General features: G+C 42.3%; 1 protein-coding gene across 1 annotated transcript in view; it reads right to left on the reverse strand.

Annotated features, from left to right (window-relative positions):
- Positions 1 to 490: 490 nt before the first annotated feature.
- Positions 491 to 18663, reverse strand: part of ZC3H6 (zinc finger CCCH-type containing 6) — a 31247-nt gene continuing 13074 nt past the window's right edge. Inside the window, exons 3-12 of the mRNA XM_075707244.1 lie at positions 17532 to 17657; positions 16259 to 16514; positions 14150 to 14271; positions 11514 to 11630; positions 9895 to 10006; positions 7194 to 7303; positions 6146 to 6399; positions 5003 to 5523; positions 4490 to 4729; positions 491 to 2916 (exon numbers count right to left, since the gene is read on the reverse strand). Of these exons, the coding sequence (XP_075563359.1) occupies positions 1415 to 2916; positions 4490 to 4729; positions 5003 to 5523; positions 6146 to 6399; positions 7194 to 7303; positions 9895 to 10006; positions 11514 to 11630; positions 14150 to 14271; positions 16259 to 16514; positions 17532 to 17657 (3360 nt within the window). The 3' untranslated portion in view covers positions 491 to 1414. The remainder of the gene's footprint in view (positions 2917 to 4489; positions 4730 to 5002; positions 5524 to 6145; positions 6400 to 7193; positions 7304 to 9894; positions 10007 to 11513; positions 11631 to 14149; positions 14272 to 16258; positions 16515 to 17531; positions 17658 to 18663) is intronic.

An 18663-nucleotide genomic window follows, 5' to 3' on the forward strand; every position in this document is an offset into this window, starting at 1 on the left:
CAAAGAGGAAAAGGTCCACCAAGGAAGAGACTTAATGCAAAGAAACATTCCAAGTGGGCGGGAACCAGATGGCAATTGAGCAGACGGCAAATTTTTATTGTAAACGCAGCTAGCTAGGTATGACTACATTTCCTCTATATAAAAAGCAACCCAAAAGGCAAAACAAGAGAGGCTTTGAGGACAGTTGTGCTCTCGGCATGCAACATCTTCAGAAATTAAAGAACATGCACGACATTTCTCACAGCAATGCTGATAAATGACGACTCTCTCCAAACCGGCGGTCTGAGCTTGGAAGCGCGCAGCAAGCTAACTCCGTTTGGATTCGGTACAAGGCTAGTTTGAAAACCCGCTACCATCTGACTGCAAAGCAGCGTAGCGACCGTACCAAAAACGGGTTTAGTCACCTCCATCCTGCAGACACCCCTACTCCTGCTCTTTCCCCAAGGCTGAACTAGCTGCCAGCGTGTCAACATCACAGTCATTACCAGACTTGAACTGTACCCTTTTTAATTTTTTTGTTAAAAATGTCATAAAGACACCATGAATACAAGTACTGCAGTTACATCAATACAAAAAAAGCAATACAAATTAAGCAGCTGAATACAAAAATACATTGAAATACATGAACACCACAATGTAACTTATAGCACTAATCAGAATTGTGTATGCGTGAAAAAATTAAATAAAAACCCTTTTTTGTATTAGACAACTTAGGTATTCTCCACTTTTAACAGTAACTTTCTTCTAGTTAGGTACTTCACAATTTCTTCTATATACAGCATAGAATAAAATACTTTTAAAAGATATGACATTTTTAATCCTCAATATGCGATATAGGTCTCTTTTACACTAAGAATATTGACTGCATGAATAAAAACTGTCAATGTCTTACATCAACTGATCGGAAAAGGAGGATCAACGTTTTCCTCTTAAATCATTTACGCAGGTTTTAAATCAGTTAGTAGGTTTGGCTTGATGCGTCAGACAATCCTTGTCAAACAGTGTCTCTCACAGTAATGTACATAATATTGCTTGTATCTATACAATCATACAAATGTGGCAATCATATCTAAATGTTGTTTATGAAAGAGACAGCTCACACATATACAGGTCTTCAGACTTTCTTAATGACTTATTTACAATGAAAGTGCTTTTATCAGCTCTAACACGATACATGGGGGGTTTTCTACATGTCAATTATTAGTCTCCCTGAAATTGGAAAAGTATTATATAGAAAATACCACAGCTTTGCAAACACTATAGCATACTGTATAACTGCATGTGGTTCTGAGATTAGCAGCTGAAAAGTGTTGATAATTATAATTTAAAAATAAATAAAGCAAAGAGGTAAACCAGTTACAAAACAGCAGAAAACTGCAATATTCACAACAGTAAAAAGACTTAAAATCAATTGCTAACAAAACGGTGAAGCGGTTGGATCGAAAGTCTTGAAAACATCTTTTAATGACTTATCATCTGATTCCCCATTCGGATCGCTCTCCTGCGTCTGAGTTACCTGTCCAGGCTGCCTAACCTGCCTCGGGTCGCTGTACTGCGGTCTGATTAATCCCGATAAAGCTTGGATAGGAAGATTATGCACCGCCGGTGCGGCGCTGGAGTGTTTAGCCTGAGATTTACTGGTGCTATTTGCTTTATCTGAAGTAGCTTCTGCCGATCCTTCAGTATTTTTTTCCACGTTCGAGGCAGCCTTCTGCAGCGATGTATCTTCTGAGAGACTCGGTTCATTTTTACCAGAGTTTTTCAAAATACTTTTTTTCTGGTTCTCTCCGTTCTCTCCTGAACTAGCTGGAGCTGTGTCCAATGCCGAGCTGTGATCTCTCGGATCATACAAACTAATCCCGCTCAGTATCGAGCCCGGAGTTCCCAGCCTAACGCCACTCGATGATAATTTGGGTGCGTACGGAGGCAGAGCATCCGGGTCAGGTTTAGCAGTCGCGGCTTCCGAGGGCTGCGACGAGGCGGCAGCAGATCTGGCCAGGCGGGGGTCAAACTTCGGAGGGTGCGAATCCTTCGCGACTCCGTGATGCGTATCTGCGCTCGACAGTCTGTGGAGTCTGGGATCGACGTTTTTTTGTAAGCGAGGATCTCCTAATTTGCTTGAGCTACTGGCATGCGAATCCGCAGATGGATCCAAGTAGCCGCTCCTGCCCGTTAAGCTGTTTTTTGCCTTCGCAGCTAGCCGCGGGTCAGCTGGCATGGCATTTGGATGGGGATCGTTTTTCAAATTCCGCAGTTTATTAAGTCTCTGGTCAGCGATGAGTGGAGGAAGAGGTAAATTGATTGAAGAGACGGGGTCCGGCTTGGGCAAAGGTATTGGGAGCAAGTCTTCGGGTGCCCATACAATATGCTTAGCAAAGTTTGGTTTCATCAGGGTAACATCCATTTTTATGTGGCTGAACTGCCTAAGCTGAGATCGGGGATCTCTTAACGTTACACCAGGCAAAGGTTCCAACGGTATCAGGAAAGCTCGCTCTCTCAGCTCTCTTTCCGAGTCCTCTTCGTCATCATCCATCCCTTTTTGCTTGACCTTGACTCCAGTGTGCGCGTGGTGTAAATCTAGCTTTGCTCCCCCAAGGGAGGAGCTGGCGTGACCGCCCTCGCTGACCTTGTGCATCCTGGGATCTCGTACAAGCCGTGGGTCCAGGGACGCGGATTCGGAAGGCTTTCTGGGGTTGGACCTTGGAGAGGCCCGCAGTCTCGGGTCAGCAGCCTGAGGCCCTGCGCCTTTTTCTTTTGCCAGCCTCGGATCAGTAGGCATACCAAGCATGTGCTGCTCCGTGGAATGTTGTTGCCGATTCCTAAAATTTTCGCTTTGTTTCTTTAAGGTTTTTAGTATTGATTTAACACTGCTCCCCTCTTCCTCTTCACTACTGGAATACCAGTTGACATTGTCATCTTAAAAAAAAAAAAAGATTATTCAAGCAAATGATCACCAGGGAATACAACACATTTATTCACAATAAAAGGTAACTTCTCAGTAAAATCAAACTGAAAAGACCTGATACTACACCATCACTCCCTGTACTATAACAACTGCAATCTAAAATGATAAAAATCAATTTGAATGAAGAACTGACACAAAGAAACTGTAGCTAGTTGAGATACTCCCAAACTCTGCTGCATTCTGCCTACATATCTCTGTTGATATGAGTCTGGGAAAATAACCTGCTTTCAAACAATTATTTCTACCAGTACTAGTAAAAAAAAAAATTAAAATCTCAGTCTTGATGAAAGGGACCTTCATTGTGGGATGGTAGAACAAAAAGTAAAGTGGCACCTTACAGTAGTCTTAAAAACAGATAAATTACAAATGTGGAATTTGCTGCCTTATCACTATCCAAATCACAAGGTTTTGGGGAGAGGTCAAGATTCAGGAAGGGAAGAAATACGAATACCTCATTTTAAAGGATAAATTCTCAACTACCTTCTGCAATTTACTGGCAAGCCTTATCAACACAGCTGCGTGCTCAGGTCCACATCCTAAACTTGCCTACTCGCTGAAGGAGACTAGTGGTCTACTCTGGCTCAATAAAACGAGAAATGAAGGCGAAACCCACCACCATCACTGTCTAATGCACAATAACGCATGTTTCCTCAACGCTTCTTGTACCACACAAGTATTCAACGACAGGGAGTGGCGTGCTGTCGGAGGCAGCTAATAGGAATATTCTTCCGTTACACTGCTTTCCGAAAGCCCTCTAGACGGGAGGACCAGTCACTCCAAAGCTCTGGTGAGAAGTCTGCAGAGGTCACTCTGGTTTTGTATGTACCCTGAAGCATTTCCAGCTTTCTCTCATCATCTGATCAGAATTATATTGGCAATGTCCTCGAAATCATTTGATACAGCAACTGCCTTTTGGTCAGACAGAAGATGCATTTCTGGTCACAGAACCTAGCAGCCTCAGAAAAGGGTGCGGCAGGGAGCAAGCCAAGGGACAAACGTGCTCTGCGGGGCTGAAGCTGATCTGCAGGCTCACTGCTCTCCATTGTCCAGGTGACAGAAGAGACACGCAGACTGAACACTGCAAATTTCGGTTATCACAGAGGAAAAAAAATACTCCTCTAGAGAAACAGAATATGCAGAAACGATCAAGAGGCACAACTGAATAAACAGAACCAAAGATGCACTTGTACTGGCAGTTAGAAATAACAACCTTTCTGTTTCAACCAGGGATTTTAAGAAGTAACTGAGTTAACAGAACCTTTTAAAAGTACAAACTATATCCAAAAATTACCCACAGATCTTTCTACTTGGAACTGGAATGCAGCAACTAAGCGTATGCTAAAATCCTGGAACAAGCTGGGAAGGAAAGCAAGTATATTCAGCTGAAAATATTATTTGAGTTGGTACTTGCAGGTTCACAACAACTGTGAATGGTAACGTGATGAAAAGCCAAGTCAACACATTTGTTCCAGGCTAATACATGGTCAATAAGTATGTTTAGAACAGTAACAAAATTATCTTTACCTTCATCTTTGCTCATTGCCCTCTGACCCTGGCTGCTGACAGAGTCTCCGTCTCTTTGATGCTTTTGACTAAGTCTCACATAAAGGGCTTTCTGCATTGCTGGAAGAAAATCCGGTACGTTAATGGCTGGTTTATGGCCCATATGGCTACTCATGCAGTCCGACTCGCTTCCACCTTGATGCGACTCTTGAGCCATGAGGTGAGCCTGGTGATCTGTAAATTCTCCATGCCATGTTCCATCTGCAATATAAAAAAAACAGTTAGCAGCTAATCTATACAAGCTTTTACAGCAGAGGAGATAAAACATAAAACACAATCAAGCAAAACTAATGTGACTTATATTACATGACTGGAAAGCATCAGACAAAAGAGCCTATACACTGCAGACGTTCCAGGAGGTTTGGCTTTCTATCCAAACTTCTTGCAGCTGCTCCGCTTTGGAGCCGTGATGCTTTAATGCCGCGCAACTGCGAAGCACCATATCAAGGAACGAGGATTTTGAAATGTCCTTACCACCAGAGTTATTAGCTGGCTGGAAGTTATGAACGGCTTGATGAGAATAGTAATTGTCATAGAAATCAGCTGGGTTCTGAATAGGCTCGTAATTCATATTCGGCTGCCGTTCACCAGGCATCTGCTGGTATTGTGGCCCCGGAGGACAATGATTCTCTCTCGGCATATTCACCATATGTCCTTGAACTCCTGGGGCATTGTAAGATCCACCGAGACCTGGCGGCGTGAGAGGTGGCCCACCTTGCTGTCCTTGCATAGGCATACCAGTCTGGTTCTGCGGTCCCAGAAAGCCTGGCGGAACACCCTGCATAGGAGGACTCTGCGGCATCCCTGGGCCCTGAGGCCCCGCGCATGGATGATGTCCAGGAGAACCTGGGTGCATCGGCGGCCCGTTATGTCCTTGTGACATGCCGGGTCCCGGCCCTGGACTTGAACCTGGATTATACATATGCTGAGAATGGGGGTCATTTCCCTGAAACGGTGGTCTTGGTGGTGATGCGCTGTTATAGAAGGTCGGTGGCCTGTAGGCGAAAAAAAATTGGCGACTCAAATTTCGCACCTACAAAGATCAACAGCCTGTTGGCTACCTCCTCCCCCCTCCTCACTCTTACAGATGTCTGTTCGTACTTATTTGATCTTAAGTTGGATAAAAATCTGAAAGAAGCAAAATAATTTTCAAAGAGAATAACTATGTACGTTACACATGGCAGAGCTTGTCTGGAAGTAGAACATTTTTTCCAGTATTAGCACATGCAGAACTGGACATTTGCTGCCACTAAGAGTTTTAAACATCCCAAGGCCAACCATCTCCATCAGGACTGTCTGGCTTCGGTCAAGAAAAAGCTAACTATAAAAAGAATTCAGAAGGAATGAACTTTGCTCAACCTGCAAATGGAGATAGGCAAGGCAGGCACAGAGCCAAAACAAAAGCCAATGGAGTGGCTTTCTGGAAGGTCAAGGCTCAGTAAGTTCTCTTCTATGGAAAGCATTAAATAAGTAAATAATTATGACAGCCAATATTTGACAGATCATTAACTTAGCAATATACTCGGAAGTATATACTTCTGACAAACAAAAATATTTGTTTAAATATTTATGCAGCCATGTTTTAAGGAGAGTTCTACGCACAGTTCTAAAACCTACTTTTTTCCAATTTTGTGTGCTAAATCCACGGTAGGCTTCACAACTATTTCAAAGAGAGACGGGATTTTCTTGTATTCTCCTGAAGGATCTTGATAATTTTCTATATCAGACTCGGAAAACGGATATTGCTCTGGCGGGGTTGGCAGAAGCCCAACACCTGGTGGTGGCTTAGGGAGAGGAACAATGCCACGCTTTCTGAGTTCCTCCAGTTCTTTCTCATCTTCGTTTTGTGGTTCCTCCTCAGTATTCAAAACCTAGAACAAAGCAACGTAACAAACACTTAATTTCGCAGTACACGCAATTCAATTTAGTCTTGCACTTTCCGCTTACATATAATCACCTGCTAAAATACTACTATATATTGACATCAAACTCAGATGAATTATAACTCTGTATTACTTGTTCTGCAGGACACAGATTCACAGCCAGGAAGCAAACTATTTCTGTAATCAGGAAGGGACAATTTCACACAAGTCCATTTCCTTCAGACAGTAATTTTAAGTAAGAGAAACTGAAGGACTTATTCTAAGATTCATTAACTTAATTAAATTCAGGCCACTTTTCTGTTAAGGCCTGTTGTACAGTAACTGCAGAGAGACAAATATCCAAGTTAACACAAAGGTCAAGATTTCATGAATCATTCAGAGGAGGCACCTCATTCCTTTCTCCACCCCGAGTGCAGAAGTCAGTCAGATGGTATCTAATTTCTAGGCAGCTAAAGGAAAACAACATAAAAGCCACGCTTCTTGTTACAGAGTACATGAAAATTTCCACAGAAAAGGATGCAAAAGAAAAGTTCAAGAGCAGAAACTTGAGTTGTGAAAATAAATGAGTGATATAGCTAAAAAATAACTGAATAACTGATGGCAAGGGGAATTCCTGGTATTGAACCTGGTCACAGACTTACTGTGCTAAAAAGCAACAGGGAAGCTTAACATCGTTACTGTTTAGCATCACATTCCCCGAGAATCCCATGGAAATTTCTAGCAACCTCCCCCCTATTCTTTCAAGCAACAAACCTTGCGTTTACAGACCAAGTGCTGCTCACCTTATCCAACAGCTCTTTTGTTTCTGCAGTCAGGGGAGCATGAGAAAATTTGCACTTATCTCCTTGATAGCATTTCGCTCCTGTGTGGTAGAACTTGCAAGGGAATTCATGTAAGCAATGTATTAAGGTTTCCTAACAAAGGTCGATTTCTCATTTGCACTGTTTGGCAAGTTTATGAAATTCAGCTGTCAACTATCCTTCAATTCTTCACCAGTACTTAATCTTTCCAAAGCAATATGTTAAGAATTTTGAAAGCTGATAACCAACTTACCTCCTAGTTCCATTTAACATAACAGTTACATTACTGTGCCTTAATATTCACCAAGCGCAAGTCCTGCCTGACCAACCTAGTGGCTTTCTATGAAGGAGTAACTGCATCAGTGGACAAGGGAAAAGCAATGGATGTTATCTACTTGGATTTCTGCAAAGCGTTCGACACAGTCCCCCACAACATCCTTCCCTCTAAATTGGAGAGATATGGGTTTGATGGGTGGACTGTTCGATGGATAAGGAATTGGCTGGATGGTCACATCCAGAGGGTCGTGGTCAATGGCTCGATGTCCACATGGAGACCGGTGACAAGTGGGGTCCCTCAGGGGTCCATACTGGGACCGGTGCTATTTAACATAGAATCATAGAATCATAGAATAGAATCATAGAATCATCTAGGTTGGAAAAGACCTTTAAGATCATCCAGTCCAACCATTAACCTACACTACCAAGCCCACTCTAGACTAATCAAGGGTAGACCAGACTAAACCATATCCTGAAGTGCCACATCTACCCGTTTTTTAAACGCCTCCAGGGATGGTGACTCCACCACCTCTCTGGGCAGCCTGTTCCAATGCCTGACCACCCTTTCCGTAAAGAAATTTCTCCTAATTTCCAGTCTAAACCTCCCCTGGCGCAGCTTAAGCCCATTTCCTCTTGTCCTATCGCTAGCTACTTGGGAGAAGAGACCAACACCCACCTCACTACAACCTCCTTTCAGGTAGTTGTAGAGAGCGATAAGGTCTCCCCTCAGCCTCCTCTTTTCCAGGCTAAACAACCCCAGTTCCCTCAGCTGCTCCTCATAAGACTTGTTCTCCAGACCCTTCACCAGCTTCGTTGCCCGCCTCTGAACACGCTCCAGCACCTCAATGTCTTTCTTGTAGTGAGGGGCCCAAAACTGGACACAGTATTCCAGGTGCGGCCTCACCAGTGCCGAGTACAGGGGGACAATCACCTCCCTGCTCCTGCTGGCCACAGCATTCCTGATACAAGCCAGGATGCTGTTGGCCTTCTTGGCCACCTGGGCACACTGCTGGCTCATGTTCAGCCGGCTATCTACTAACACCCCCAGGTCCTTTTCGGCCAGGCAGCTTTCCAGCCACTCCTCCCCAAGCAACATCTTCATTAATGACATAGACAGTGGGATCGAGTGCACCCTCAGCAAGTTTGCAGATGACACCAAGCTGAGCGGTGCCGTTGACACATCAGGAGGACGAGACGTCATCCAGAGGGACCTGGACAAGCTGGAGAGGTGGGCCTCTGTGAACCTGATGAGGTTCAACAAGGCCAAGTGCAAGGTCCTGCACCTGGGACGGGGCAACCCCCAGTATCAGTACAGGTTGGGGGATGAAGAGATTGAGAGCAGCCCTGTGGAGAAGGACTTGGGGGTACTGGTGGATGAAAAGCTGGACAGGAGCCGGCAATGTGCGCTGGCAGCCCAGAAAGCCAACCGTATCCTGGGCTGCATCAAAAGCAGCGTGGCCAGCAGGTCGAGGGAGGTGATTCTGCCCCTCTACTCTGCTCTGCTGAGACCCCACCTGGAGCACTGCGTCCAGCTCTGGGGCCCTCAGCACAAGAAGGACATGGACCTGCTGGAGCGGGTCCAGAGGAGGGCCACCAAAACGATCCGAGGGCTGGAGCACCTCTCCTACAAGGACAGGCTGAGAGAGTTGAGATTGTTCAGCCTGGAGAAGAGAAGGCTGCAAGGAGACCTTATTGCGACCTTCCAGTACTTAAAGAGGGCCTACAGGAAAGATGGGGAGAATCTTTTTAGCAAGGCCTGTTGTGACAGGACAAGGAATAATGGATTTAAACTAAAGAAGAATAGATTTAGACTAGACATTAGAAAGAAATTTTTTACAGTGAGGGTGGTGAAGCACTGGCACAGGTTGTCCAGAGAGGTGGTGGAGGCCCCATCCCTGGCAACATTCAAGGTCAGGTTGGACGGGGCTCTGAGCAACCTGATCTGGTTAAAGCTGTCCCTGCTCACTGCAGGGGTTGGGCTGGATGATCCCTAAAGGTCCCTTCCAACCCAAAGCATTCTATGATTCTATGAATATTATTTTTGACTCAATTCTAAAATTGTGATTGAAAAGATGAAGGTCTCGATTCCAGAATAAAACACAAGTCCTTTACAACAAACGAGAACAGATCAGGGTTTTAAAAGCATGTGGACAAATGTGTCCAACTTCAAGGGGTTTTATCTTTTAAAACATTAAAAATCCTTAAAACTGAAAACAAACCAGTAATTTTATACATATTTTCTCCTCCTAAGTATTTGAGCAGAAAAATAATCATCTTGTAGTAAATCTACAGTGTCTTTGGTATAGTTTCTTAAGAAAAGAAATAGCTACCCTTAAAAATCACTTACATCAATTAAAAGTAAATATAAACTTTCAGTTTAATTCAAGTATTTTTTTTAAAAGGATATTGTGCAAATAAATGCAGTTCTCTCCTTTGGTGCAGTAACCCTGTATGTAAAACTTGCAGATTTCCTTTTTCTTTTCAATCTCTGCATCATGATCAAATTTACACTGCTCTCCCTATAAATAAAAAAAAACAAGAAAAAGCATTATCAATCTGAAATGCTGAGAAATTCCATTTCATAGTTAAAAAAAAAACCCCATCCTCCTTAGCTGAATTTAACTTTTTTATCTTTACTAACACAGAATAGCATTATACGCATGTCCCTAAAAACTGTGAATAAGGAGGGCCTGGACATAAGAGAAACAATTTCTGAATCAGGATTCAAGCGGGAATATATGCAGTGGTCACAAAAAACAAGCTGGCCTTACAGTACCAGTTCTCTCCTCTGTCTCCACCTAGCAATTTGCATTAAAAAGGCATTTAAACAAATACTTTACTGAAATCCTTTTCCATATAAACAATTGTGCACTTGATCAGAAAACCTGATTCTGTTTTAAGGGTGTGTGGGAGAACTTAAAGTCCAGCAAGCAAAGTATTAAGACTCTTCCACGTAGGAAAGAGAATTCAAATAATACCAAGTTTATATCAACCATATGTTATAACATTAGGATTACTTCGCTGTAGAGGTTTTTTGCACATTTTTTTATATTTATTTTCATGAAAAATACACTGAGTGCTCTTTCAGCCACTTGTTTTAAAACTGAAGGTGGCAGCAAATAGTCATCTTGCTGAGCACAGCATACTGAAATATATAGAGGCACCAACAAATGCATTGTTTTCAATTCCCCCCTGATTTGGGAAAAAAGCATATTAATTTTCACCTTTACTTTGACCATTTGAAAAAGAAACAGATAGCGTTCTATCTCTAAATACACAGAGGAACCAAATATAAATGACGCACTCACTTATTCGAGAAGCATGCAGTTTTTCTTAAGTGTGTTTTGTAACTGCCTGAACTAGTCTCACATCAGAGGATTCAACTCCACAGCAGCATAAGCTTCAAAATGAAGCAATACCAGGGTTTTTTTTTATGGAAAAAGAGACTGTCTTGCTAGGGCTTTTGCTTGACAGCTGACTGCTCTGAATAGTATTCTCTTCTTTCTGCTGCCTTCCACTTGCTGGCTGAAGGAAGATGATTCTTTGGTAGGGGAACTATTACTACAACCCCACTTTTTACTTTAGAGAAAGAAATAATTTCACATAATTAAGCAATTCCTTCAACGTTTCAAAATTAGCAGTAGCACATAAAAGAAATAATCTAACGCATTCAGAAATCATTGCCTATTTACAGATTCCGTACTTGTAAGATTTGTATATTTACATATGATACCTTGTCAATAAGTTTACTATACTTTCACAGATGTTTTTACTGTACATACTAATAAGTAAACACAACCCTTTTTAACAGAATTTGTTATAATTCAAAAGGTGTAACAGAAGGGGATATTTTTCCACAAGTGCTTCTGTTGGCATTTATCTATAAATATGCAAAACATTAGAAATCAAAACACTGAGTTTCAACATACAACTTCCCTTCGCATCAGCTGAAGTAAAAAAGCACAGAGCATGCTGCCCCCTCCCTCACACCAAAGACGATGACCGACAGACACAGTGCACAATTACCTTAATACATCTCCCTTCAAGGAAATATTTACAAATCTGTTTGCCTTTGTGTTCCACTGTGTGCTGATTTATGAACTCCTGACTCATATTAACCCATTTCTTCACTGGTTTGCCGTCCTGTAAGAAAAACGAACATCCTACTGATGCTTACTTATTAAGCACGCGGTTGCAAAAATACTAGAGCATACGTGGTGCACTAGTTACCCCCAAATGTGATTAACCACACCATGATTTAAGTTCTTAAAATTATTATACCCACAGCTGAAAGTAGAGGTAATTAACTACACCATGATTTAAGTTCTTAAAATTATTATACCCACAGCTGAAAGTAGAGGTAAACACACATACTTCTTCTCAGCTGCTTTAATACAGTCTTTTTTTTATCAACGCAACCAAATCGGAAACTTTTTACAACAAAACAGACACAAATAACTTCACTGAATGGGCAGACTATGTCACACGTCTTCGTCTGACAGGGCTGGAAAACAAGGCTGACGCCAGGGCACCCACTAAGTCAGTGCCAGCCGCCCCTGATTAAGGGCACCTCTGCAGATGGCCGGGAGTTGAGCAATCATCCAGGCTTCCAGACCACCATCTTAGCCACAAGGCTACGCTTTGCCAATCCTTCCCCTCTACGTGCTTCTCACGCGATTGTCATCTCCAGATCATCTATCTTCTTTTCTCTCCCATTAGAAGAAAAATAACCTGTTTGCTAATACCATCAGGCAAAGCAGAGAGGAAGCACAATTCAATCATGACCCAACACGTAAGAATTATTGTGTAGCCGGTGAGGCAAGTAATTGCTCCCTCTTATGATTTGATTCCCATGTGGCATCTGCACTTGAGATAAACTAAAGAAACCGCCGTAAACTCATCTAACTAGAGTGTCTGGGAGAGGTGTTGAGGGGGCCTGGCAGAGCTAGTGAAGTCATGGAAGTAGATGGCATTTAAGGAACTGCTGGCTACAACACCGCAACAGAGGGCAGAAACAAATGTCGTCTTTGCAGCGCTCGGTGGCTGCCTGCTGATCTGACAACAGAGGGGATGAACGGGCTTTTCCAATTTCCGATGTTCACAAAAATGAGCAGGGATCTGACTGCTGAGTGGGAACTTCTGAAAAGGAATGGATGTGGCTCTCCACAGTCATCACACTGCACCATGAGCACACACGAGCATCCGGCACATCAAGCGTCCGGTCTCATTTTGCTCAGCAGATTAAGCAGTGTCACAAAACATTAACACCAAGAATGATTTGCGGATTTTGTTGACGTTGAGAAGCAGAAATTGTCGAGCTAGAAACGCCACTCCTGGATCAGTCAAGAGCCATTTTCTACTCTGAACATGTGAAATCCAGAGAAATCTCAGCTGCTTCAGACAAAGCAGCTTTGAATCTAATACATGATCCGCTTCAAGGTTAATGCAAATATCACATAAACACAATGCTCCGAGCCTCTTCGGGAGCACTGCAAACCAGCAACCATCCCACACCACAAAGCACTTGAAACAACGGCCCAAGGAAGGCTGAAACGCTCCCACCGTGTCCCCGAGAATCCCAGGGATGGGGCTGTGCAGCCCAGGAGCCTGGGCGGTTACCCCACCACACCGCGCAGCTTCTGCGTTGCTGAGTTCGTTATTTTGCTGTAGCCAGGAGCCCAGCTTTTTGTTTTCTGCCTCCCAGCCCTGCTGGGACCTGCCTGCAGCTGCCTCCTCGCCTCCACCCTTCCCCGCAGCTTGGGAGACAGCGCGGGAGGACAGGGCACGCTCTACAGCAACAGGAAGGAGGAGTCCCATAAATGAGGCATCGTCCTAACAGATCAAACGGCTGCCCTTTTCCCTACCACATGCAGGGCAGGGAAAGGAACATCTGATCGGGACCACCCAGGAGCCCCAGAGAGTTAGGCCAGCTGGAGAACACAGGGAAAAATTAACGTGGCTGAATTACACATCACCGCATTAGCGAGAAGCCAGCCGTGTGCGTTCTTGAGTGCAGGAGGGAGGAGAACCACAGACGTTTTAGTTGCAGTATACAGACTTAAATGTGATTCGGCTTAAATACTGTTTTTCAGCCATGGATGGATTTGATCCATTCATCATCAATTTTGTATTGGTTTTCATTTCAATGAAGACTGGAGTGAGAAATTTACAAATGCCATGCAAATACTGAACACTGTTTTCTCTAAGTTCCCATACAAAAAATTACTGAATGAAAACCACGGTCACATGTATTTCCATGTCCACAGTCACAGCTATGGAAAAGAGAAGGAGAGTTCTTCACGATTCAGATGGAAACTGGAAAAAGCTGTCCCATTTTCTTTGCTGAAAAATCCGAGGTGAACCAGTAGTAGCAAACCATCTTATTTCAGATACAGTTAACATGGAAGTTCAGGCACCATTCAAAACCAAAGCTCAGAAACCACTTTCCGCTAGTTTTTCATATTTCCAAGAAAAACAAGAAAACTATGTATTAGCTTAAGTTATCAATTACACTTTGTACATCAAGTGTTGGAAAATTCTAGTAATGTCCTAGATAAGAGAAAAAAATTTAAGATATGTATTTTTAAATACTCTTCTGTTAAAGAAAAGCATCCAGCCATTTGAAGCAACTACATCAGGAATTCAGCTTTAATTCCACATACCTCATGAAAACCATCAGATCCTTTATTGCCCCCTCTTCCCCTTCCACGATCTTTACGCTTCAATTTCTTTTGCATTCCACGCCCTCGACCAACATTGTAATTATTACCTCTTTGAGAAATACCTGAAAAACAGCAACAGCCTCTTTAAGTGAGCTCAGGAAGTAAAGAAAAATCATTATCTAGTGACATCAAATACAGACAAATCTAACAAACTAAATATCTACCTTTTTGCAGTCTGGATTCCTAAATACTATCTTGAATCACGAGTTGGCAAGTACAACTGCACCAGCCAATTGTAATTCTGTGCAGCTGCCTGCTCTTTGAAAAGCTCTTCAAATCAATAGCAGACTGACAAACTGAATTATCAGATTAATCTTGTTCAAAGCAGCTTCTCACAATTAGAAGTGCAGACATGTTACTTCTAACCAGCCCAAATACTTGAAATATTTCATGCCGCTTGGTCGCTTGCTGAACACAGAACTAACCAGCACAACTGGCACCCAGGTGTGCGCATAGGTTTCGTTGTCACAACATGCAAGAAACCTGAGATCATAACCTAAGAACCTAAGTAGTATGACAGAACAGCTCTGAATATAAAACTGTTTAATGGTAACTGTTTGGAAGCCTCAAGACAGTAATTATCCAGCCAGCAGCGTGCCAGGAGGCCTGGTCTCAACTAAAACCACTGAGACAGAGTATCTGCTTTCTCATCAATTTAAAACCAAAGAAAACCAGTTCGAAAGTTCTGCGGACATCGCACCCGCTTCAGGTGGCAGCCACTCTGCAACAGCAAGGCTGATTCCAGTGAAAACGCCTTGACTTAATGGTTGGACTGGATGATCTTAAAGGTCTTTTCCAACCTAAACAATTCTATGATTCTATGACTTCATCTCAGATGACTTGCAGACAGAGGTTTTGAAGCACTACTGCCAAGCAGCACGTGAAAAGCCATTTTTGTCTTGGCTAAAAAAATTCTGCCAATCTTTTGCCAATTTATTTTATTGTGAACCAAACCAGAATACAATAAATCTTCACTGTAGTAAATGAAAGACAGCTTAGTACCTTTGTGTAGCACACAGTCTCTTCCCGAGAACTACCAAGGTATTCAGACTGTCACACAAAGCCCTGCTCAAATTTTGCCTGGGAGACAAACTTTTAGCCATGATTAAAGGGAGAAAAATTTGCAAACTGAATCAAGAGTTTCTGAAATCAGAACTTGATCTCACAGACAAAGGGATGAGAACAAGTTAAGCATTTCTAGATGGCAGAGCAGGCTGTCTCTGTCAATGCCGCACACCGTCTCCACTGCCTAACCTTCCGCACCCCACGGCAATACACGGTGCTACGAGGCAACCGGGGAGTCAGAAGTCCCTTCGTAATGCAGAGGCCAGCGAATAAAATGCACTCAGTGAGTGCATTAGGATGGTAAGGAAATGATGAGACACCAAATGAAAGGTGCAAACAAGAGCGCTTGCGTAACTAGGCTTATGCAAGGCAGGCATGAAATAAGGGCAGCAGGACTCTTTCAGGAATACAGTGCTTAAGAAGAATACTTTTTCACCAGCATTTGTATCGGCCCAGCTTTGAATGCAAGAAAAAAGTTGTGAAAAGAAAAATAAAAGGATACTAGCATACTTGTGGGGCATACTAATAGAAGTATTAAGGCACCTATCAAAATTTCTAAGTACTTAATTTTTTTTTTGGGTGGGACTAAATTAGATTTTGGAACTGACATATTTACCCCAGTCGAGTCCAATTTCAAACTTTCAAGAACTATCACCAGAAAGTCACTTTACAGCCCTACCACTTCTTACTCAAGCAGTTCCACAACAAAGATCTTGGCTTTGTAATAGGGTTTTTTTTTTATTTACTACGTACACGTTACCCAACACTTGATCTTTTTCTTCAATATATGCATCGGTGCGACCGTATGATACGATTCCTTCACGATGGAACAGCATTATCACTTGTACTGATGGCAGACTGCAAGCTCATAGGAAAGCCACCGCTGGCAGCTTTCTTCATTCAGCTCTCAAACATCCTGAAATGATGCATGATACAACTGCCGCCACCGTCCATGACTACAGTTAACAATTCAAATGATCTTACCTTTCTGGATCCCTTTCATCCCCTGTTTTTTCACTGGTTCTTTCGGGAATGGAGGTCCTAAATCAGTACTGGAGGTCTCTTTAGCTTGCCTGTATTGTTTAAGCTGATCAGCAAAATCTTCATCCTTTTCTTCCTCGTTATAATTACCAAAGTTTTCATCACTGTAATGACTATAGTCGTCATAGTCCTTACTTTTTACATTTTTTTTATGTTGCATTTTCTGCGAACTCATGTAATTTCCTGATACGTGTCCATGCTGTATGAAAGGGAGTGCACTGTTCAGAAGCAACTCAGTATTTTAAAAAAACACCCCTCTAAACTGCTCTACAAAACCAATTGTTTTCACCCTGTTTTACTGTCATGCTGTCTACCAGATTTCCACAAACAAGCATTAATAATAAAACAGCGAAAATCAGTTACTTAGTAAAAATTAGTACTTTTGATTCTGAATGCATCAAAACAGGAAACAGGGCTAAAAAGAACAGCATCAGCATCTACACTCCAGAAAACTTTTCAGTGGGGTTGACAAAGCATTTTAACGCATGCAGTTCTAAGTGCCACTTAGATGACCTACGATCAAAATAAATTTTTTCCATTCATGATCTCCACATCCTGACGATCTTGGACACAGATGAAACAACCTGTCCTCCCTCTGTCAGTCAGGATGAAATACTGCTTATTGCTACTCCTAAGCCAGCACTGTCCCTTCTCCCATTTCTGCAGACAGGATCTTCAGTTAATAAATTTGGCTGGCTTGGAGGTTTCTGGAATGGTTTCAGGCTAAAGGAAAGCCTCCTCTCCTCTGAAGTACCTCATTAAGCCTCTAGCTGCTCTATCACAGCTTTAGAGAACAGCATTCTATTTCACCCAGTGGTCCCCGGAGGGCTATCGAGCCGCACAGACTGAGCAAAACCAGGGCAAATTGAACTATCAGAAAGCAGAATCAACTCTACATATTTAAAGGTGGCTTTTCAAGAGCTGCTCCTTCTTAGTACCGTCTAAAACTAATGCAGGCAGTAATAAAGGTATCTTAATTGTTGCCTGATGGAGGAAAAAATAGTATCAGGCTTGTTTATGCCACCTACATTCATGCCACGGATAATGCTTTACATTTGGAAATCTACCCAAGATGAGAACTAGATGCGTTTCCTGAAATCTGTCAGAATGGCCACTGTGATCAAGTCGGCCTTCAAAAACCGCATCATTTACATTTGCATTTTTTAAATTACACCTAAACAAAGACATGAGAAATCAGTTTAAAAAAAAGTACTACCTGACTGAAGGAAGAATCATAATCTCTGTATGAAGAGCTGCTACTCTTTTTATGTGGTCTTTCTGTACGCTCAATATCAGAGTCATGGCTGTAGTCTGAACTGTCATCACTGGAAGGGGAGTTATGCTGAAAAAAAGGAAGAAAATAGCACTCTGAAACGTTGTTATAGAATTCCCTAACTGGTCTGCTGTCTATGAACTTAAAGGAAGCATTAGCCCAATAAATAAAAGAAAGTATTTTAACTCTCACAAACCTCTGCTTCAGGGGGAAGCTAAAGCAAGCACACTCTTTGATGACCTGCTCTTTTTATCAGAGAAAGAGATCTGATCCAATGAGACTTCCGAACACAAACATTGAGGGCTATGTGGTTTCTCGGGGTTCTATGAGCTTCCTCCAGGTCTCTCTGAGCCCTGCTTCCTTACGACATAGCAGGGATGCTGCTGGGAGGCTAACAAATCTGGGAGATGGCTAGGAACTTGCATGTGACCATAGAAACAATTAGCATCCTGCCATTTGCTGAGGGGAGAAAACTCAGCGTTACTTCATTACAAGTGTTTTTTAGATGCACTGTTTTGCAGAAAATTTAGAGTGGAAACCACACGAGAAAACTATTTCTGTGATTTTTAGGAAAGGACCATTGGGTTTAATTTTCTAGGTTAAAATTCTGCAAATCTCTTGCACGTATTTGACTAAAATATATATTAGAAACATTATCTTAATGAACTTTACTGAAGAATTCACTTAACTAGCCTGAAATCTTTTCTTTCCATAAAGATGATAATTAGGACATAAAAGTGAAATTGATAGATTTACATTTTGCCTCTTACCCTAAAAAACTCTCACTCGCTATGGTTCAGCTACCATTATCATTGTCCATGGCCAGTACTTAACTTTCACTGCTGCTTAAGATTTAAACAATTTAAGAAGTTTAACACTTCAGCCTTTCATGTCAGAACTACCACAACCACTGACAATGGCAGAGAGTAAGATGCTCATGTCAGTATTTTGTAAACCATTATTAAAAGAAATATTGGAATAAGTATCCAATGAAGATGTATATCACAAATAACAGTTACACCCGCAATCTGATTTTGTACTACTTTAAATATAACCCCATGAAAACCAAGTTTAT

The sequence above is a fragment of the Pelecanus crispus genome, chromosome 3 (assembly GCF_030463565.1).
Source record: "Pelecanus crispus isolate bPelCri1 chromosome 3, bPelCri1.pri, whole genome shotgun sequence".
NCBI classification, from domain to species: domain Eukaryota; kingdom Metazoa; phylum Chordata; class Aves; order Pelecaniformes; family Pelecanidae; genus Pelecanus; species Pelecanus crispus.